This window comes from Onychostoma macrolepis, chromosome 07 (genome assembly GCF_012432095.1).
Source record: "Onychostoma macrolepis isolate SWU-2019 chromosome 07, ASM1243209v1, whole genome shotgun sequence".
Classification (NCBI taxonomy): Eukaryota; Metazoa; Chordata; class Actinopteri; order Cypriniformes; family Cyprinidae; genus Onychostoma; species Onychostoma macrolepis.
Window position 1 is genome coordinate 31,836,826 of NC_081161.1, and position 23,748 is coordinate 31,860,573.

Here is a 23,748-nt window from a genome sequence, read left to right on the forward strand (position 1 = left end):
TGTCGTTGCGACATTGCAAGAAACTCTGGAAACAATGGTTCATATTGATGTCAAAATATATGCACATTTTTAAACATTTTGTCAGGCACATTATGTGTTTAAGTGTTATTATCTCAAGCTAAATGATGCAATTATGCTTTCAGAAAGGTAACTGAGTTGATGGTAATTGGGTTGACATGCTTGTGCTCAAGTTCCAAAATGCTATCTTTCATTTTCATGTATTTTGGTTATAAAACTACATCAAGGAGAAGTTTGAAGACCAAACTTCTCCTAAAGTAACACTCTAAACTATACTATGTCTATAATTAAGACATTTTGTTTCAGTGATTATTTTATCTTGCATCAGTTATTTATTGTTAAATTAATTTATACACCTATGTAGGTTACATTGTGAACACTAATGGCTTCAGTTTTGTAGAATGACCCATAATAATAAAAATTAAAAAAAACATTTTCCCATATTTTGAGCATTATCCTAGTATAACTTGAATATTGAATACAATATTCTGCTTTGTATTGTTAAATGCCTGAACAGAATGATTGTGACAGGAATATTTTGTGGTAAGGGTGTGGTGAACATTCAGGGCTGTTGGAAACAGATACTGTTGTATTTTGGAGATTTTGTGGGTTTTGCTAAACATGACTGATGTAGCCCTTACAAATGTGTTCAAGGAAGAGGAAACTATTTAATGAGTCTGGCATAATGTTTCTCATGCACCTAACTACTTTAACAGGTGTAAATTGTACTTTTTGACTTGTAATTGACTTGGCAGTGGAAAAGTAAGTGTATTTGAAAATGACAAATCAGATGAAAGGAAATACCCTAAAAACCAAACAGTTATTATGTTTTCCATCATGGCAATGTAACATGTAAAAGGAGTAGTTCACTCCCCCCAAAAAAAAGAAAGAAAGAAAATCTGCTGAACATTTACCCACCATCAGACCATCCAAGATGTATATCACCAATGGATCCTCTGCAGTGAATGGGTGCCGTTCTAATGTGAGTTCATAGAGCTGATAAAAACATCACAATAATTCACAAGTAATCCACAAAACTTCACGTACATCAATTAATGTCTTGTGAAGTGAAATCTGTGTGTTTGTAAGAAACAGATCCATCATTAAGATGTCTTAACGTAAAAATATGAGTCATCTATCCACAGTATTGCTTTCTTCAGTAAAAAAAAAAGTCTGGTCTTAATCAGGTGAGAAATATGCACAGGTCAGTCACCATTTATAAGCGTAAACAATCCATTTCTAGACAAATATGCCAATGCATTTTGATGTGAGAGGACAACAGGAGATGGACATTTCACTGGAGGAGGCATTATTATGCATTATGGACTCGTATTTAGGCCAGAACTAAGGTTTTAAAAATGTAAAAGCCTTAATAATGGATTTGTTTCTTACAAACATGCAGCTTTTGGCTTCACAAGACATTAATTGATGGACTGGAATCATATCGCGATGTTTTTATCAGCTGTTTGGACTCATTCTGACGACACCCATTCACTACAGGCAATCCACTGGTAGTCAACTTTAAACTCAATGTATAACGGTTGAAAGGTGCAAGGCCCTAGTAGTTTGTAGTGTTAGAAATTTGTTAAAAACAACAGAATGAAACTAACTCAATCATTAGTAGTATAAACTTGGTTAAATATGAATCTTTAAGTTAATATGTAGCAGGCAGACAAGTTCAAATGTTCTTAATGCTAAAAAAAGATCCTCAGAAGAATACAGCCGCATATTTCACCAACTTCCTCTGAGAAAAGACCAAAGGCCCATTGAGACTTCTGTAATTGCAATCACAGGGATTATGGGATACCCCAGGGGAATGCATCTAAAGTATTTATCACAGTCCTTAACCGTCAAGTGCTGCTATGAGGATTTATTAGAATATTATTATGTGCTGGACACACTTACATGGAATTTGTGGAGTTGTTATATGCTGCCAACCGATTAAAAACAAAGCCCATGCGGAGAAGTTGTAGATGTTTTTCTGCTCAAAACAACAGAATTAAGCCCAATGTTGTGGTTCCCACTGCTGAGCTTGGTTATCCAGAGACCATATTGAGAATGCATTATGTTTCGATTGGGTCAACACTTAGACAGCAATGATTAGAAAAAGGGATGTTTGGCTTTTAGATTAGTCCATTTCTAGCAAACACTTTCAGTTGGATATTTTAGTGTCATGATCACCCTAACAGGCATCCTCTACCATGGGAGATGTTTAGTCTGGGCCTCTAATGTGTTCTTGACATGGGCTGCTCAAAATCAGGATGCAAGGTTAAATATAGCAAATGCTCGCTTGCAACGTGAGAGTAACATGACAAACTAGGATTTGACCTTAATATATAATAGTATACCAAATTTCATCTGTCTGAGTCATAACAGGGTTTTGCAATAGAAACACAGCAGCTTTATTGTACAAGTCTCTCAAGGTTTTGCCACAAAAATACATTTCTATATTGTTCTTATTATTAAGACTGACCCAACACTACTTTTCCTCGAGCTTCTTGCATTAGTTCCCTCTAAATAACACCTGGAGTGAATGACTGTTCTTGGAACCCTGATCTGTGGTATAACTGTCCCTGAGCTATTATCTAAGCAATTTAATACAGATTTGAGAAAGACTCCCACATCACGTTCCAACACCAGAAACCACATTTCTGCTGAGGTATTGGTACAATTTGAAAGAGTTCCAGAGTACGTTATGAACATGTTGTCATCCTAAAGCTTTTGTCAACCACAGATCCCTGCTTATTATTGCGGTTGCTTATTTGGCAGCAGGTTGCTTATTTGCGCAAGTTTCAATCCAACAGAGACTTTTTAATGCGTCAAACTTCATCTATTGAAAGCGGGATTTTAATATTAGACTGGCTCATGACAGACTTGGATAACTTGGAGGTTTGGTTTTCAGATTGCTCGAAATGTTCTGACATTCTATTATTTTTCTCCAGTTAGCACTAAGATTAAAAAAGTTGACAGGCTTGGTTTGTTCCGTAGATATTCCTAACATCTAAAGCCATAAAGTATTGGAGTTTAGTTTTGATAGTTTGACAAACTTTTCCTTCCTGTCAACTTAACACTCAACAGCTGTTTTGTTTTGTTTTGTTTTTTGTCACAAACTTATCATACAACTATCATACAACTTATCATACAATTATTCATAAGGTAGAAATACCTTTGCTTACAGCTTTGTGGCTACAAAAATGCCCATCATCATCCATTGCTTAAGAATCTGAGCTAAATGAGAATTTGTGCATATTCAGAGGCAAGTGGCTGGATCTTCACTCCAAGTACACTTTCAAAGGCTCTTTGTCTGTTTGTTCTTGAACTTATGCTTCACATACATGTGATTGCTTACCACAGTTTATACAGCTGTTAGCAATGTGTTATGCTTGTACTCTGCTGCTGAGAAACTGAAGATGTCTGTGGCATATGGGTAATGGTAAATCACAGATATCTTAGCAGTCTAAGATACTGAACTCTGAATACACTCTGAAATTATTTATTCTTTACCTTAAATTAAACAGAATTTGTGTTCGCTTTCAATTCAAAAGACGCTCTTTGTAAAATTGCTCTAAACAAGCTGCAGTCATTAGAAATGAAATCCATAGCAGCAAGAAAACAAATCAATAAATGTTGCTCACTACAGCAAGTATTCTACACATTACCTTTTCTCATTGTGAGCCTGTGGGTTTGCCTTCAGCAAGATCATGAAAATGAGCCCTGCCAGTGTACAAAATGTCATAATATTAAATCATCCATACAACCACTGCAATCATGTGACACTGAAGGACACTGCTCGACATTTCATAACAACCAACAATGTCTGTAAATCTATATTTTAGTGCAACAAAAGCTTGCAAAAGCAAAAAAGGTCAAACATAAGTAAAAATAGGCTAGGTGGGGAAAAATTAAATGTGTAGGCTATAGGCCTATAACTTAAAGTAATCCAGAAATCATTTGTGTAATAAATCATTCAGAATGTTCGATAACTAAAAGAGCAGATTTTCGTAGAAATGCTGGTCGTCGCGAGAAAGCAAACCTTATTAACATTCAAAATTATGCAGATCGTTATTGTGTTAACATTTTATCGCTCACTGCTTTTATTGATATGATATGATAGTGTGTTGTACAGTATTTATTGTCCCTTTCAGTCGTTTATTCTGTGGCAATTATTAAGAGCTCATCCGCTTTTTGCAGTCACCGTTAATGTGTTTTTCGTTACGTATCGAGATTCGCGCGCGTTTGCAGATGTGTTTACATAGAGGTAGAGCGGAATAGCATGTGATTACGATTCGCCCTCTGCGAGCCCCCTCAACTACTTCTTCGGTGTCCTGGGAGACCGCTTTGTACGATGGGCTTTTTATTCCTGTTCAAATAAGGAGCTCTTCTGGCCTGTTTTTTCCTGGGGAAGGATGACGGAACCATCAGGCAAAATAGTTATGTGTGAAATGTGAAAGGCACTTATTTTAACCTCGCTTAATTTGCCATTGTAACATACAGTGTAAAGTTCAAATCCATGTGGCTCATGTGAGAAGAAGAGCCTGTTTAGTTTCGTGTGGGAGCGCGAGAACGTGGAGAGGCGAGTGGGGGGGCAAAACAATCCGTCTCCATGGCGACTAGCTCAGCCTTCTGCCAGAGAGAGTTCTCAAGTAGGGAGGGATTTACCCCGCTTGAAAGGACATGCCTGGAAGTTTAGGGAAAAGTTCCAGGTATTACCGGCAAATCGATGAGTTTTTGCAATCGCTACGAGTGTTTTTATGAGACCCTGAACAAAATGGCACGAACAGCGGGACGTTTCTTTCAGGTAAAACTTTTATCTAATTCTAGCGGGGGTTACATTGTGTGGAAATGAGCACAGTCAATCGCAAACAAAGGCTGTGTCAAAACCCCAGTGAGCTTTGCTTGCTGGAAAGCATTTTTGAGCATCATGGAACAAAAAGGCTTATAATTCGGAACGTTCGTGATTCCTCAGAATGCTCACAAACATGACGTCCAAATATCTAGTCTAGTTAGGCAGCTCACTCGCTTTGGAGGCACAGCCAAAATGAATAGTAGATGTTTTATATGTAAATGTTGCTCAGAACATGACTTTTTGTTCGAATGTGGTTAAAAATGTTTAACTGTACAAAGCCATATGTTTTTACCTTATTTGGTAATTTCCCAACTCATATGAATCTTGTCTGTTAACTCAATCGTGTAATAGGCTGTCGTTTTTTTAGTTCTATTCTATTTGAGGAACAGCCAAGGTCAAGTCTGGTTTATATCTTTCTCTGATAGAGCACAAAATGTTTATGGATTGGTTTAGTGGCCAAAGCAGTTGTTGTTGAGCATGGCATTAGCAGCGCCAAGGTTATGGGTTCGATTCCCAGGGAATGATACATTAATTAAAAACAATGCTTTGAAAGCAGTGTAATCCACTTTGCATAAACGCATCTGCGTGTTGCATAAATGTAAAATGTAAACGATGAATGAGCAAGGATTGACAGTGGATAAAGGGACATTTCCACTATTGTTTCCACTAAAATCATGCACTTATTTGTGCACACACACCCACAGGCATGTACACATGAAGGTTACATGATCACTGTTCAAGTATACAGTGCCCCCTGCTTTCAGCTTTGGCAGCTACTGCAGCTGCAGGCTCTTTTTTCTGAACTTTCTGAACAGACTGTCTATTGTGCTATTGGAACAATGACCCTTCCTTCTCATTGGTCTGGATTGTCAGCTCAATCATGGGAGCCGCTCTGTTCTCTGTCCAGTGCTTGCGCAATATGGATCAGGGTGGGATGTCACCAAACCTTGAACAAAATAGACAGCCACCATCATAATGTGTAACAAACCTTTTCATAAGGTTAAGCTCTAGCTGATCCATAGCTTGTCATTCCACAGTGAATGTGGTTTTGTGAGCACACTGTGTCAGCTGAAATAACAGTGATGCAAGGACTCTTATTTCCACTGAATCTTGTGTCAAACAGTATTACGTGCTACGTACTACTTGCGTATTTATGCTTTTTTTCTTCCCAGATTCTGTTTATTGACTTTTCATCGAGATGTAGAACGGTTTTCATCATGCTCTTTCATTGTTAAATTTAGTAGCTTGATAATAGTAATTGTTTTAGTGTGTGATTGCATTTTTTTTTTCTAAGAACGTGGAAGCGATTCATGCATGACAGCAAACATGACTATAACAAAAGAACAATTGAACTGGTAAAATCCTTTTCAGTGTGGTGCACTGAATGGACATCATTGCCTTTAAGGGATTGTGCATTGTGTTTTTTTTTTCTGACACACCTGTAATTTTCAGACACTTTTAAAAGGAAACAAGTTGCGACTTGCTTTAATAGATAGCTGACCTTAAGATTACATGATGTGCTTCAAAATGTGTTATATCTAGGCTTTAATAAAACATTTATCATCCCAGGTCTAAGGAGTGATTTTATTATAGCTGCCCTTGAATAACTTCTTCAGTCTAGGGTGGGCAGTCATATCAAGGAACTTGGTGTAAATGTTGTGTGTCATTGGTATTACACAGAAACAGCGCATGTCACCTGTCAATCTGACAAGACTAGGGATTATACTAGGTTTACATGAGTCAGTGGTAAGCTTTTTGTCTTCTTGTTGTGTAATATCCCTCAAATCTGTATGATACACTGTAAACTACCAAACACAATAGGCTGTGATGCAAGTCTGATGCCTCAACATGTACAAGTCTGATTTCCTTATGACTCAAATGGCTTGGTGTGTAAAGGAATAGTTCACCCAAAAAAATGAAAATACTGTTACCATTAACTTGGCTTTGTGTGTGTTTTTTCATGTAACACAAAATGAGACAATTAGAAGTTTCTTTGTGTAACTCTTTGTAGTGGCCATATCTGTCAGGCTCTCCAGTGGTCCATACAACTACTACCAATCAAATGCATGGGGTTGATAAGGCTTTTTAAATGTTTTTGTAGTCAGTGGAAGTCTATTATGTTCACAGAGGTTGCAGTTTTTTAATAATAAAAAATATTGTGAAATATTATCACAATTTAAAATAACCATTTGATATTTTTATATATAATTTTAAAATCGCAAAGCTGAATTTTCAGCAGCCATTGCTGTTTTCAGTGTCACATGATCCTTCAGAAATCATTCACATATGCTGAATTGGTGCTCAAGAAACATTTATTATTATTATCTATTTTCAGTGCTGCTTGATATTTTTGTGGGAACTGTGATACACTTTTTTTTCAGTATTCTTTAATGAGTAGAAAGTTAATAAGAACGTACATTTATTGAAATAGATTTTTTTAACCTTATATATTTACTGTCACTTTTGATCAGTTTAATCTTTTTCCCTTAATAAAAACATTCATTTTACTGACCCCGGTCTTTTGACATCTGAGAACAGATTGAAATATAGTTTGTTACTCTCTGAAGCGATTCCCTTCTGCTGCGTCTGGCAGATTTCATTATTTCGCACGTTGGAACTGGTGCATCACATTTGACTACAACAAGAGAGCCAATGACATTTTAGAGTCAATGATGTTAAAATCTTGTTTGAATTTGAGCACAGTCACAAATAATTGTGATTTTAGAGCTTTGGCAGAAGGGAAGATGATCATAACAGTTTGAAGTCAGTATGAAATGAAAATTTACCATGTCTCTTTTATAAATGCATATTATAGATCTCATTGTCAACAAGTCATTTATGTGTTATTTTTATTTATTTACATTTACATTTAGTAATTTAGCAGACGTTTTTATCCAAAGCGGCTTACAACTTACAACGAGATACATTTACAACGACTTATATTTGACTTCCAACGACTTATTTATTTTTACCTTTCAGTGTTTACAATCACATTGTCATAACTCAACAGACTTTGCTCTGGAGACATATGCTGGACTTTTAATCGTTTACTCTGCATAAACTCATCTTGCTAGTCTGTTTAAAATCAGCTGCAAGTTGGAATTAATTTTTGAGTGCAGTGGCCACATCTCAAAATCCAATTAACAACCAATGGATAGAACCTTACCTTATCCTACCCCTTGTTTTGATTATTTGCTTCACTTGAATGTACATCAAAATACATAAGAAAAAATTTGTCACTACTTCCATTTCATCTTGACTTTTTATTTCTATCTATTTCTTATGTCTATAAGTATGGTATGGCTTGAAATATAGTACATGAATCATGTAGGCTATGCTACTTTTGGATTTGTCTTGTTTTTTGTAAACTATGATAACTTTGAACTGTTCTATGAAGAAGATATGCGCTAAGAATCTCTTTGTTTTTTGTGCTGCACAAAAGAAACTGTAAACAGGTTTGAAACCACATGAGGGAAAGAAAATAAGAGCAAATAATGAAAGATTTTGAGATGAACTATCCCTTTAAAATAATATTTGCCACAACTGGGATTTCATAGGAGCTCTATAAGGTTTTATAGCACATTGTGAGCAACTGTTCTGTCTTCAGTCTGCCTGATAAAGCACAATATTTACTCTGTAAATCCTGATAAGTATGGTGTACTAAATTGTTTATGGAAAATGACAGCTTTCAGTCTTTTGAATTGAATGGACACTTGTTTCCATATACACATTTCTATTTTTAGTGTGTGCATAGTTGAATGTTAGGATACCAATATGATTTTGAATTCACGCTCGATTGAAATTCATAAATAAATCAAACTAGATTTTCTTTGCCACTTATTTTCAGATTTCCACATTTCACTTTGTGAGCAACATTATGCACTTTCCTCGATGTGTGAATCTCTCCTTTCGCTATAGTGACTTGGAAAACAGAAAGAACTGTAAACAGCTGAAAGTCAGGGAAGACAGAGACTGAAAAGGGCTTAAAAATTGGTTCCATCTGGCCTGTCCAGTCAGCACTATGGGAGCAAGGAATCGTGGGTATTGTGTGGGGAGCGTGCAGCTGCTGGGCGCTGTGACAGGCCAAGTTCCACAGTTCATGAAAGACTCAGAAGGAAAGACGTTTAAGCAGCCCGACAGGGTACAACAATTCCCTCCACCCCACTGCCCCCCAACACAGAAACAAAACCTCTGTCATTATTCACAGGCTCTGTGGTCTCGGGATTGAAACCGAGTGAAAAGGAAACAAAAGACACCCCTTTCGTATGCTCTGCCTTTTCCTTTTTCCTGTCAGACTTTTCAGGGAAATTTTAATTAGCAGTACCAGAGGGATTCGTCCAGGTGGGAGCATGTTTAAAAACTCCTCATAACACCACAGACTCGTTGATCATCTTTTCTTGCCTCAATCTAAACACAACGTGCTTGGCTGATAACAGCAGCATTAACGTGCCTCGTGCAGTATATAAATCTCAGCCAGAACCCTGATGAGGACCATATGACGGTGCAAGCTAAGAACCTGGAAGGGGGGTCTCTCTTTCCTGTGGTATTTATGCTGTAATCTAACCCCCATTTTCACACAGTCATGTCTGATTTGGTAATAACAACATAGACTTGGAGTTTACAGGCTATGAGGAAAGAAAGGAGGAAGAGTAATCGTCTCTGGTGCAAAATGGTCTCTGGTGAATGCAAAACCATGTTCATTTTCTCTTAGGGGTTTTGACGTGTAGGAACAGCTGAGAATATGTGGTTGCTTGTTTTAGAGATGTTAAAGGCTTAGTGGCTGATCAGCGGGGACCAATGTGGCGAATGTAGGGTAATCTGGGACACCTTAGATCTGATCATGATACACTGGAGAAGTCAAAGGTGCAAAAAGTCCCAGAAGACTAATTCACCCTATATTGACAGGAAAATAGAATTAAAACACAGGTCTTTTCATCTTGTGCAGAATTATTTTGATTGGACGCAGGTCAACTTCTGCTATTCAGATTCAATGAGGCCGAGTTGTTTTTTTTCCAGAGAGAATAAAAAACTTTTTGGTCAATGATCAGCAAAAGGAGCGAAGCTTAAATAAACCCCAATATTATGTGATCTCCGTGCTATAGTAATGAAAAATATCTACCCTGTCCATGGTGTCATGTTTATTGACGTTAAATGAATCCCTCCCTGTCAGTTTAAGAATTCCTCCTCTTTCAGAAACTCTAATGTGTTGAATATGCGCTTTGATGGACGGGGCAAATATTAGTGCATTCCTTTTGAATAGAGCACCGCTCTGCTAGTCAGTTGACCTGTCGTCGCTGACAAGGCCATGGCCCGATGGTCTCGTCTTGAACCCTTAACATTCCTCACTGTGTCGCTCACCCGAGGAAGCTGGTCAGATAGTGTTTGTATGAGTCACTGATAAAGGAGCTTACTTTTTAACCACCCTTTGTTCAAGGACACATTGAACAAAGATGTTCTCTCTTCTGTTGCTGAAATTGCTAATAGAGAGGTGGCCTCCCTGTGGCTGTGGAGCTGTTCAGTCATTACGTCAGTCATTTGTAGGCCAACCCAGAAGGCTAGTTCAACATCAGTTCCCTGGTAATCTCTAATGGGGTTTAAGAGGAAAACTAATATCCAGTGTTTTCCACAGACTTACACGCTTACTGGAATTTATAACTTCAATATAATAAAAATATCAATATTCAATACCAATTCTGATACCATGGGGAAAAACTATACTATACTATATAACCGTATTTTTCACAACACTACTGGTGACCGTGTTCATGATACTAACCATTCGCGAAGTCCTAGTAAACTCGGTCAGCCGTCTTCTCTGTCAGTAACATATGTGATGTTTTATTAACAAGTTTCGGGAGGAGCACGCGCAGATAATTAACGCAGCCACTTCATCATCAGCAATCACACCATCTATCCAATTAGCTCAAGAGAGAACCCCTATAAATAATCAAAGCAGTCTTACCTCCATCAGTTCTAGTCTTTCAGCATCCCTCCACCACCCCGACTCCTCACCTTCAGCCTGTTCCTACCCCAGCATGGGGGAACGCTCTGGGTCCGGGCTAAATGCAGAGCTCGGACCCCTCTCTCCGTACAGGGGGAGTACCTTGGGCTCGGGGGTAAGTACCGAGCTCGGAGCCCTCTCCCTGGACAGCACGCCAAATACGCATAAACCTTTACTCAGTTTATTATATGTAAGTGTGAACTCGTGAAGTGACTGATGACGTGTCCAATGGAACGTGTATTGAGAAACACGCCAATGTTTTAATTCATTCACTGTCATGTGAGAGAGATGTGCTGAGCCAGTCAACATATGTCAACTTCAGCTCTACTCAAGTAAGATTTTACCCATTCTAAAATCTATTTGTGGCGGTCAATGTTGATATTATGGTGGGCCGCCACAAATAAATCAATGTATGGGAAACACTAAACATTATGAAAGACACTTTCTCATTGGTTTCTACAACATAAATTGTGTACTTTTAGCCCAATGTGCACTTGGCATTTGATGCAAATGTAACAAATATGGTGCATCCGAAATTGGGTACTGTCTGAGTAAGTGCTACTTTGAATTTACCTAGTGACCATTAAAATAGTACTTCCTATATAGTATGAATATGGGTTGTACGAATGAAATTTGGGCATACTACGTCTGCCATGTAGTTACTGTCATGTAACCTACCAGTGTCATTTGTGTCGCTTCACTGCCATTTACAAATCCTCTCCTGTGGCCTCCTGTGGCCTCGTGGGTTAGTAAAGTGTCCACTGAATGCACTATAGAATCTTGGCAGAAGTAATAGGTCATCCGGATACTTCTCACACAATATTTTTGAATACTGTGTGTGAATTTGGACATGTTACTTTTTGGCGTAAAGTTTATCACATACTATGTAGTCAAAGTAAACTCCATTTGATAGTGTGGTGAACACAGGCACTTGACACATGCACCTTGTTCAGTAATAATAGTGTTATACTGTGTTATTATTGTTATAGTTGTGGTGTGGATTTCCCTATTCTCATAGAATTAGATTATATTTATAGTTTCTTTATCATTATAGTAATCATACTTGGTGTGAACATTCCTTTAGTTTAGCTTTTTTTGGACTGTTTTGCTGGTAGACCGATCGGGTACATTAATTCCTAAATTGAAAAAAGGTTAAAAAGTCATTCGAAATTTCCATTGAAATCATGGCATGAATGGCTTGTTCGAACAGACTCTGCAGATTGTGATTGGGGAAATATTCTGTAAATTACTTGTTATTCTATCTTTTGAATCTATGAAATCCAAGAACTATGCTTCCAAGGATTTTAGTTACGTCCAAGTCTAAATAAACATAAAGCATTTATTGTCTTTTACAGTGTATACGGTAGGAATTATTAAGGTTATGTGGTTTTCTGGCCTTTTCTGAGTGAAATGGGAGCAGCTCTTGCTCTTCCTGTTGTAGATCAATATCTGAGAGAAAGAGATGATTGTTTCTTACTGAAATGGTGCCACTGTGCAGATCATGAAAGAGTCACATGGTTACCGAGCATATTAAACATGGAAACTGGAGTACTGAATCATAATGATGGATGTTTAATGAAGCCAGGTTGAGGAAGCAAGCTAAAATAAATATGACTGTTGTTTCCTGTGAAAGCGATATGTCGTAACGCTTATGTATGCCGGTATTGTGAGTTCATGGCTTCGGTAATTACATTTAATGTTTTAGTGATACATTGTTGGAACAAACCTTGTTTCTTTTCAGTCATCCATGCAGAGCAGACTGATGTGGAACAGCATCTTCAATAATCAGCTTGTCAATCACACTCAGCAAGTCTTTTTTCCTTTCCAGTATTTCTTGACATAAGCAGGTTATACTTCTCAGTCAATTTGCAAGCCATAACTCGTTTTTTTATGATGAAATCACTTTTACTTTTTTGAACTGCATCAACTATTCTTTATCCAAAGCCTTTTAGTATCTATTTGTTTAATTATAATTTCAGGTACTGTATTTTATATTGTGTTTTTTGGAAGAAGTTTGTAAATGAAATGGAGCTGAATCGCAATGATAGTGATGTTTCAATAGTCTAATATAGTTCCATATTCAGCGGACTTTATTTTTACAGCTGTTCACCTTTTCAACAGCTCAGTGAAAATATTCAGTCTAGTTGGGAAAAAAGAGCTTCCGGAAAACATGTGCCTCCCATGTCATAGAAGAGAAAATATTTACATTTTCAGTTATGTTTGGTCATAATTTTATCGTTCTTTTGCAGCTAGAGCGATTTTTGTAATAACAACAATAATTTGAAGTTTTCAGCTGAAAATATTCTATGCTAATCACTGCATTGAAAGTCACCCTAACCTTAGGGTAGTTCTGAAGCAGATAGATTTTCATTTTTCTACACTACTGTTCAAAGTTTGGGGTCAGTAAGATTTTATTGATTTTTTCAGTAAAAACACAAATATTGTCAAATATTACCATTTAAATTAACTGTTTTCTATTTTAATATATTTTAAAATGTAGTTTATTCTTGTAATGGCAAAGCTGAATTTTCAGCAGCCATTTCTCCAGTCTTCAGTGTCACATGATCCTTCAGAAATCATTCTAATATGCTGATTTGGTGTTTAAAAACATTTTAATATTAAACATATTATCAATGTTGAAAACAGTTTTATTGCTTAATATTTTTGAGGAAAAATATTAAGGATATTTTGATAAATAGACAGTTCTAAGAAAAGCATTTATTTGAAACATGATAACTGTCTTTACTGAACAAAAGTATTAATGTATTTAAAATAAAAAATACTGTGACCACAAGCTTTTGAACAATAGTGTATAGCCTCTGTTCATTGCCAGTGCAGTAGTTATTATAATAAGAAGACATCAAGACATCATCAATAATTCAAGAGTGAAAATAAACTGTAAGTACAGAAGCGAGCTGTTAGAAGGCCCTCCAGTTAGATTGAAGATGCATGTTCTTTGCAGTCCTCCGAAACAGGAAATGGCTGACAGAAGGAATGCTGTCTCTCCCCTCATCTGTCTCTGCTGGGCTTTCAGCTCTGCTGCTGGTTGGCTGACTACTGCATACAATAACTTCCTGTAAACAAGCCCCCCAGTGCGCCCAGTTACACCCAACCCTCTCTGTATTTGAGTGCTTGTAATATTGACCTCCTTATAAACTGTACACAACAGTACGAGTGAACGCATGCCAAGATGGGAGGTGTTCCCTCTGCATGTGGAAGATGAATTTTTCCCACTTCTGTCTCTGATGAGGCCCTTTAATTTGATGGGAGGAAGTGGCAAGTGGTATGCACATGGCACTGTGGTTGTGAGGAGAGGCTAATTAAGATGTCTCTGGGTGTGAAGACAGTAGTTGCAGTGGTTGTGGTGGTGTGAAGAGCCTGTGATTGTGGTGAGGAGAACATCTGAGATATTAATAGAAAATTCTGGATTTAGTACCAGAATTGAAGTCAGCATTAAATGGATATTAAATGCATATTATTGATCTTATTGTTAATGATTCATCCATGCATATGTGTTTTTAAAAAAAAAATCTTTTAATCTTTGGTGTCAAACAACAGACTTCTCTTTGGTGTCGGACTTCTCCAATCATTTTGTCCACTTAAACCCCGCCCCTTTCTTAAAATCAACAACCGATGGATAGATCCAAGACCATGTCCTACATTTTTTTTTTTTGGATCATCCATTTCACTCAGATGTACAACACAGTATGGAAGAAAAGATTTCTCGCTACTTCCATTATATCGCAACTTTAGGCTCAGGCAGCTGCATTTGTTGATAATCACAAAAGATAAAGAGAGCAAAAACTAGGTTACAGTGAGACACTTACAACTGAAGTAATTAAAACACCAATTTTTGGTGGACTGAAAAAGCACAATATATAGTTTTATAAAAACGCATACATGAATTCATTTGTTAAAATTATGTATTGTTTTTAATAGTGTATTATTTTTTGAAGAAGAGGGAAATATTGTGTTCAAATCAACATCATGCTGTAAGTTCTGTCAGTTGAGCTTCATTTGTATGCATCCCAGAAAATGTTTAATAGATTTTGGGATGTAAAAAGTAAAGAGGGAATTGCCAAATCATTCAGGGGAATTGCTGTGCAAAGCATGGCCTTTTAAATCTGATTTACTGCTCATCAAAGATTTTCGAGTCTTGTTGTGGCTTCAACTGACAAAATGAAAAAGCATCCCCCTGTTTCTCAACAACCAACCTGAGTCCCCATGTGCTCAAAGCTCCTAAACCACAACTCCCTGACCCAGCTTGTAAAACTAATATCTGTCGTTAAGTAGGGTCTTTTTTTAGTCCTTAGGTGCAAATGTTCATGGGAAAAAGCAATCACTATTTAATGAGCCAAGAGACTAGCTCAGCTCTGTTAATCTTGGCTACTCTATTCAAACAGACGTTAATACAAACACACTCCAAACATTGCTTCATAGACTAAAGGCATTTGGCATGGCTCTCTGATTCTACAAACAGATTTTTAGAACCTTTCTTATACTAACAGGCCATGTAAACCTGCTCTGTAATTACCTTCGGGTCGTAGTGCTGCTGTTCTTTTGACTGCGTATTCCGGGATTGTAGAAATCAATTCACAATTTAATGTTGCTATTATTAGTGGTGCTTGGCAAGAATCACTATTATTATTGCTCAAACTTGGGGGTCGGACTCGGAAAGAAAACCCTTAAAAGACTTAAAACCAATAATTGCCTTTACTTTTTCTAATAGATCTAGTTCAATATTTTCACCTGACAGTTAATAAAATTGCCAGAAATCCCATACAGTATGGGTCTAAGGTGGGCTTTTTATCTGTTTTCAAGCTGGCATGTATTTTCTTTTTCTGAATGATATGTGTTATATATTATTCCTCAGTATCTTAAACAGGATTTATTACCTGCATCTAAAAACAAAACCCGCTCGCTAGCATGCTAGGGATGTCTGGGACATTTTGTGAGGGTCAGGGATTTGTTTGCATGACAGGGATGATAGGGCTCTTCTTTTATAGAGATCAAGGTCCATATTTGTTGTGTTTTGACTCATATTTTCCAGACAGGGTTAATCCATGGGTTAGACTCTTTGGCCAAGTATCTATTTCAAATGTTGTGTGCCATGTCTAAACCTTTTGTAGCCTTTCTTATAATCACTAGAAAGAACGATTTTCCACTATTCATATTCTATCAACGCTGTTCATTAAATATGTTCACAGGTCAAATTAAAATACTTAGTCTTTGTCATTTCATACATCCTGTCTTGTTTGTAGAGAGATCATCATCAGCATAATGGTTAGCACAGTAGTGTTCAGTACCTTAACTTTAATGGTCATGATACACACTTTCTTACCAAAGTAACTTATTTTAAACAGGTGAGGGGGCCGTCAGAGGGAGATGACTGCCAACAAGAGCTCCAAAGCTGCACCAAAAGCAGGAGCGGCTAAAGGTCCACAGGAAAACTCAGACAGGTATCAGTCATGATGATGAGTCAGCTGTTATTGCCCATTGTTTGTGCTTTTACAGTTTTTGTTTTCCCCAGAAAGCCCATTCACACCAGAGATGATAACTATTAAGTTAAGGATTTTTTCTAATGAAATGAGATTGGCAAAGGCCACACCACAGCTGTAATGATAACAATAAAGAGGAACGATATTGTTGGAATCACTTTGCAGCTTGTGAACAATAAAAACACTGATAGCCAATCAGAATCCACCTGATGCTTGAGCATGTAAAGCAGCAGGTGTGTGTGTGTCAGTGTGCACTTAAACAGAATGTTATTTTCTGTTGGTGTAGACACTAATTAAGTTATAGTTATTGATTTGAATAGGCCTTAACACTTATTATGATATGATCTGATAGTAAAAATGAACTAGTTTAATAAATTTTTGGTCTTTTTTAGCACTGTACTGGTGTAAATCTATTTTTAGATCAACTTTTAGAGCAATTTCAATGTATCAGATCTGGACCATATATATTTTTTTTTATACCAATTCACATTTACTCTGTATAAAGATTTTTTTTGTAATTCTTGTTTAGATGTGCAGCTCTATAGTGTGGTTTTATAGAGAAAATACAATTTTAGAAATCTGTTATTACATTTTAAAAATGACTTAAGAAATGATTAATCATATAAATATTTATAGGCAATGATTGCTTAGGATAACCAGACCTTTTATCTATAATTGAGGAGTAGTTGAAATAGATAATTGAGTCCAATGGTACTTCACTAGCCAAACTGTTGTATACAAAGCTAAAGTAAACATCCTGGTTATGAGAAAAAGCAGGAAGTTGATTAGAAAAGTGGCTTTGTTCTATTTGTGGCTTTTGGGGCTGTGTATTTGCTATCAGGACAAGTGAAGAACGGACAGTCCTTGAGGAGTGAGAGGAGTTACTTTCATAATTACCTATGAACACTCTCTGATGTCAGAGATATTTACCAAAGGAAACTGTGAAAAAGTGATTTATGTGAAGTTGTGTGGAGGGAAAATGATGGCATAGTTTCTGCTAGCCTCTCTTCCTAGACATGGATATTTTGGCTTCAGTTGTAAATCACAAGCAAAGGAGAATGCTGAAGAAGCAGATTTATGTCAGACGAGGGTGGCGGTAGGTAGGCCTTGCATTGAGAATGTGCCCTTTTTATAGCAAAGATAATAGCTGAAAAAATAACTCAATCACAGATGAAATATCCACATTTTTGTGGGGGAGAACCCACTGGCTCTGGGCTTGACATATTTCTTTTGATGTGTGTTCCTGGAACCTCATAGTTTCACCATCCTGGCACGGTTCTCCAACAGGAAATGGCCTGTGGTTGACATTGCCCTCAAGACCCAGGAAGAGCCAAACCAGCTCTGGCATCCCACTCAGTCCATGTGTGGCCAGACCAGCTGGCTTCCCCCGAAACTGGCCTTGTTTTTACTGGCTCTGTCCGGCTTCTCAGAGAACCTCCTCAGACCACAGACACAAACTCATGGAGGACTCAATGAAAGAATTCTCAAACTGATGTTTTCTTTTGTGCAAAGGATTTTACATCAGCCTAATATTGCAGTTATAGAAACAATAATTTATGCTTTGTTGGAGTGGCGGCCCAGGCAGTCGTGGAGGTATTTTTAGACATGCAGTGTTATTCTATGGAAAACATCTGAACAAAGATGATAGAAGTTTAACTGTGCTATAAATACCAGCTTTGATGCAAAGATTGCCCTCCTAAACAATATCCTTCATCTCCTTTTGACAGATTTGGCATCTATCCATCCCTTCCGTTTGATTATCCAGGATTAGACTGTTGTTCTCAAGCCAGGGATCCATTGTAAAGACTGAACCTCAAGATTCTTTTTCAACACAGGATATATTAGTCAGACTTAAGTATGGCATTTTTCTGTCACCATTTAATACAAAGAGGCCTTCAGCTTTATCTTTATCTGTTTCTTTAATTCCCTGAAGTGGTTCTATTGTGTGCATGGGTTTGATGAGTAAAGATTTATGTTTCAGTTGAGAAATAAGAGTTTATAATGCAACTGTAAGATTTACTACAGAAAAGGATATCATAATATATATATATATTTTTTTTTTGTAAAAATCAATATAATATTCCGATTTAGGTTAGGGTTAGTTACCCAGAAATGAAAATTCTGTCATTAATTACTCACCCTCATGTCGTTCCAAACCCGTAAGACATAAAGATATTTTCGATAGAATCTGAGAGCTCTCTGTCCCTCCATAGACAGCAAGGATATTACCACGATCAACGCACAGAAACGTAGAAAGGACATCAGTAAAATAGTCATGTGCACGATTTCGCTGAATGTAATCTGCATTGTTTACGTTCAGTAGACAGCGTGCGCATGCTGAACGTAAACAATGCTCATTACATTGATTACATTCTGGGGTACTCTTCAAAATGGTGGAAGACTTTAACTCGGGGAGAAAAATTGCTGAATAAATTATGCTACTATTGTTTTCTTTGAGCACAAAAAGTATTCTTGTAGCTTCGTAAAATTACGGTTGAACCCCTGATGTCACATGGACTATTTTACCGATGCCCTTGCTATGTTTCTGTGCGTTGATCGTGGTAATATCCTTGCTGTCTATGGAGGGTCAGAGAGCTCTCAGATTTCATTAAAAAATATCTTAATTTGTGTTCCGAAGATGAACGAAGGTCTTACGGGTTTGGAACGACACGAGGGTGAGTAATTAATGACAGAATTTTCAATTTTGGGTGAACTATCCCTTTAATATTTTCTTGGAAGCCAGGATAAAAGAAAAGCATTTGTAAGAAAATAATTTTCTATTTTGACAAGTTTAATGCATCCTTGCTAAATAAAAGTATTAACTGCCTTTAAAATCTCTCTGATCTCAAATGGTAGTGTAGATGTATTTATATGTATATTATGTACTTTTTAAACATGTTTGACTTTCTCCACTATAGATTGTAATGTAGAATTTAGTGGTTTTAAAATAAAACTGATGATGGCAGCATAGTTAATGCCTTTGTTGGGTGAACCTTTGGACCATTTAGAACACAAAATTGTGTTTTATTTGTAAAAATTAATTTGCTTTGTAAACGTTGGGTACAGGAGATTGTGTAAATCACAAGTGTCTACGGACAACCGATGTGACGTGTCTGCTTGTAATATTTGGTGATGATGTGATTGTACACTCATTTCCATGCAAGATCTGTGAGTCTGCAGGTGGTGTGACGTTTTCCCTTTTTTAGGGAAGGGCGTTATGGTGAGGTTTTTAGTTGATCTGTCCCAACCTGCACCCTGGATCATACTCTTGGCCTCCTCCCAGCTTGCACTTGTTATTCTAACCACCGCTGTGACATCAGATCTGCCTGCCTCAATTTCACAGAGGTGTGGGCCAAGTCGAGTTCTAGTTCCTGGAAGCTCATGAGCGGCATTAGATTTTTAGGTGGATGAGAAAGTGTGTGTGTCTGAGGAGACTGAAATGAGGTCAGCACAGTTTTTCATCTCATTGCTCAGCAGTGAGCAGCGTCTGTTTGCTCCGTGAACAACGGGCCTGGGAATGATGTGGAGGTTGAGGTTGACATGTATGCAAAGAGAAACAGTTGCTACAGGGGACGTACGGTGAGGGTTAGTGAGGGTAAGTTCATTTATATCTCTCAAGTCTAATGGTTAAATGGTTTTTGTTTGTGAGGTCCATATAAATGATTTCCAAAGTGATTGTGTGGAGGAATCCATATATTCATTTATACTGTCGTTCTGTTTGCATTGGCACTGCCAAATTTATGTCAGATTGTTATTGCTCTTTCCCATATTAGACATAACTGACATTTGCTTTTATCTGAAATCTGTTTTCCTTTTGCATTACTTGTCCCAATGACTTACTCTGATTAAAACACATTTTTGTAGTAACCAGTGATTATAAGTGTTCTCACGGTCACTGTTTGTGAGGAAATAACACTCTGCTGTACCAAGCACAATTTGTTGGAGGGTTTCTGACTCTTTCCTCTGATTTACTCTTGTCTCAGGTATCAATCTGTGTCCCCGCCTCCAATTCTTACCACTGGAAAAGAGTCATGTTCCTCTCACCTCAGTGGCAGTGAGGACGCCAGTCAGCAGGGAAGGTACGCTAAAACTGACGCTAAACTCAGGACCCAAAAGAACTGGAGCTGTAAGACTGCCAGCTTGAGAAGTGGCGCCTCGCTCTCCACTGACTTTGAATGCCAAGGCAGGCTCACCAAATCTAGGAGTATTAGCTGTCTGGACAAGAGGCTCTCCATCCATAACCCACCAAGTGGCAATAACCAGGATCAGAAGGAGAACCAGCCAAAACAGGCCCCTGCTGTGGGGGATGGATTGAATTCTAGACCCCTCAGCTGGAGTACTCTTTCAGTAGGACCTACAACCAAGCTTGGGCACAAGCGCACGCTCTCACTTAGTTGTACAGGGACTTGCACCTCATCTGTTGCCATACGCAAAAAGATCTCAGAATGGGAGGGTCGGAATGCGGCTCTGCCTAGGATGAGCCTTTGCCTGGAGAAGAGGCCTGGAGGTGGTAGCGAGGGTTGCACAAGCCTGCTGTCCTCACCCTGCAGCGAGAAAACCTTTGACTTTAAGGCTGTGAGGAGGATGAGCACAGCATTTTCCGAGTGCTCCTACCCTGAGACTGAGGAAGATGAGCACGTATCGGATCGAGAAGCTCCTGTAAGGTTCCAGAAGAGGCCTTCGAAGACAGAGTCCTCTGGGATTTTCCTCCGCACGTTCTCGGCACGCAAGGAGACCTCAGCCGTGCTCAGCCGCATTCAAAAAATCGAACAGGCCTTGAAGGAAAGTCCCTCTTCATCTCCTCCGCAGTATGTTAGTAATTGCTACGGCCTTGACAAGTCCAGACACAAGTCTTTCACCATAAGTGGAACAGAGGACTTGGACAGCACTTGTGGCAGCAAGCGGAGCAGCATTTGCTCCGTGGCCACCGAACCCGAAGCTTCTCCAGGGTCTGAAAGACTCTCTAAGCTCAAGCAGAGATTCAGCATCAGCTCTACCAGGTCAGAGAGCCCAGAACTTCCTTCTGCACAGGACTCTCCTGGAATTACAGTGAACCCTTTGCCCAAACCCAAACGAACATTTGAGTATGATGCCAACCGTAACCACAGAGGCTTGTTGCCTGGTAATGGACTACCTCCCACCGCTGAATCTCCACCTCCACTTCCTTCCACCCCAGCACCTGCTATAATGAGAAATTCCAAGGCAGATGAAAGCTTGCCTAAGAAGACTCAAGACAGGTGAGAAATATGATTGTCTTCCAGTAGTAGCGTGTGGTTTTTGGCAGATTAATTTAACCAAAGGACCATGTAGCAGGTACACAAAGCCACTTGGGGATAAGTGCTTTAGGGGTAATGGTGATTGCTCATGACTTGTTCTTTGTGAGAATGAAATTGGCACCTTCCTTTTAATAGCTGGGATCTTATTACCTTCACGCAAGAATGAAAAATCTCTCATGATTTACTCGCACTCATGTTGTTCCAAACTAATATGTCTCTCTTCTGGGAAGGGCAAAAGCTTATCAGAAGGTTGACATAGATTTTTTTTCCATACAATGCATGCATACAGTTATCACAGTCTATCACAATTTAAAAGGACAAAAAAGTATAATAAAAGTGGTCCATATGACTTGTATGCAATATAGCACACAAGTCATATGGACTACATTTATTATACTTTTTTGTCCTTTTAAAGCTTGATATAGCACACTAGTTTGTTGTGATGAACAAATTAAAACGTAAGTTGTTTTCCATTGAAAAGTGCTGTTCTCACATCTAATATTTATTCACGCATATTCAAATATTATTCATTAATCATTTTACATTTGTGTATGCATTTTTTCATCCAGCTCCCTTTCAATAAATCCAAACTAAAGACTAGACAGACAGATTTGTGTTGCATGAAGAAAAAACATGTCAGCTGTGGCAAAAATTACTGAGAAGCAATGAATTTGTGTACTTCCACGTAGTTGGTTCCCCCACAAAGAAGAGATCATTTATTTTTCTTGGATAATGAAGTGTATAAAACTTGTCCCAAGAATGTTGAAAAGGATAAGGACCACAGGCCAAGCATTTGTTTTGTTGATAAAGTTCTAGACTTTGAATTATTGGCTTTTGTTTTTGACTACATAGTCTCTCACAGTGAATTGGCCCCTGCAGTTTCACAGATTCTTATGTTACAAATCAAGTAAGCAAAATGAAATTTCCTGTCAGGCATTTGACGGCAAGCAGAGATCAACATGGAGATGCTCGTTTTCTCAGGGTTTCATAATTTTACCATATTAGGTGAATTTGTTGCTGTCAAATGTTACACAATTGCACTGTTTTGTTCTGTGTATAGCACACGTCATCTTTTTTCCGTTCTTTGATCTTTACATTGAGATTCAAACTGACACTTCTGAAACGGGCAATGCTTAATAATATTTATTTCTCCAAATTTAGTTCAGAAATCCAAAAATAGCATCAGTGATAACTTACCAACAAAACCATAAAACACTTTTGAGTATATTTTTAGAAACCCATCAGTGTTCATTTAACAGGGTGAGATGGAAGAACACAGAAAATGAAATGTTTTGGAGGTTCAAAGACCTCAGAGACTTTGCTACATCTCTTCTCTTTAAGTTGATATAACACTGCTTCATGGTGTTGCTTTTTGGATTTTTGAGGGCTCTCATGTTGTTTATAGCTCATATTCCTCATGGCCTTGTGAATGATCTTTGGCAGATGGATTGTTTAGCCTAGTTACTGGGTATGGAGAGCCGCCAGGTTCTCGTGATGGAGAACCTCATGTGCTGGAACATTTCTACTGCTCTACATTTGAGCCCATGTTTGACATTCCTGTGGCTGGTCCAGAGTCGACCGTTTAGAGACTATAGGCAAGCAAATAGATTGTGTCATGTCAAAGTGCTAATTTGGGGTTCCAACTTTCTGGTTAGTTTTCCAGCCATGTTATTCATGCAAATACATTTTGGTTTCTTCTAGATAAACAAAAAATTACCATCTGAGCATAGGCAAGAACTGTACGAGTGTTGTTCATTTAAGCAGCCTCTCTTGTTTTAATTGGATCCTCATAAGTGAAAGATGCATCTTCTGACCTGATTGTGATCACCCAATTAAAAGATGTTTGCCTTGAACTATACCAAAAGAACAACTCTTTACTTGTTCAGCAAGAGTCATGTCCAAAGCTGTGGCTTCATGTTATCTCCGTTTGTTTCTAGAGAATCGTGTGAGTCAGAAGATGCTGTCAGCCTGCCTTCCTCATACCCTTCCTCACCCACAGAGAATGGCACAGAGAACCACAGTCGGCCCAGCTCCAAGAACACACTCGAGGAGAACGCCTATGAGGACATAGTGGGTAAGAACAGACAACAGTTGGTGATAGATCCTGGC

The 23,748-nt window shown here is 38.1% G+C and overlaps 1 protein-coding gene across 2 annotated transcripts in view; it reads left to right on the plus strand.

The window, feature by feature from the left end:
- Positions 1-23,748, plus strand: part of dennd2b (DENN domain containing 2B) — a 50,593-nt gene that overhangs the window by 1,466 nt on the left and 25,379 nt on the right. The window contains exons 1-4 of one of the 2 annotated variants that reach the window (XM_058781111.1): positions 4,633-4,816; positions 16,229-16,324; positions 20,347-21,600; positions 23,577-23,713. In XM_058781111.1, the coding sequence (XP_058637094.1) occupies positions 16,251-16,324; positions 20,347-21,600; positions 23,577-23,713 (1,465 nt within the window). In that variant the 5' untranslated portion in view covers positions 4,633-4,816; positions 16,229-16,250. Of the gene's footprint in view, positions 1-4,632; positions 4,817-16,228; positions 16,325-20,346; positions 21,601-23,576; positions 23,714-23,748 lie in introns of those variants that run through there. The other variant, XM_058781112.1, reaches the window with a different exon arrangement.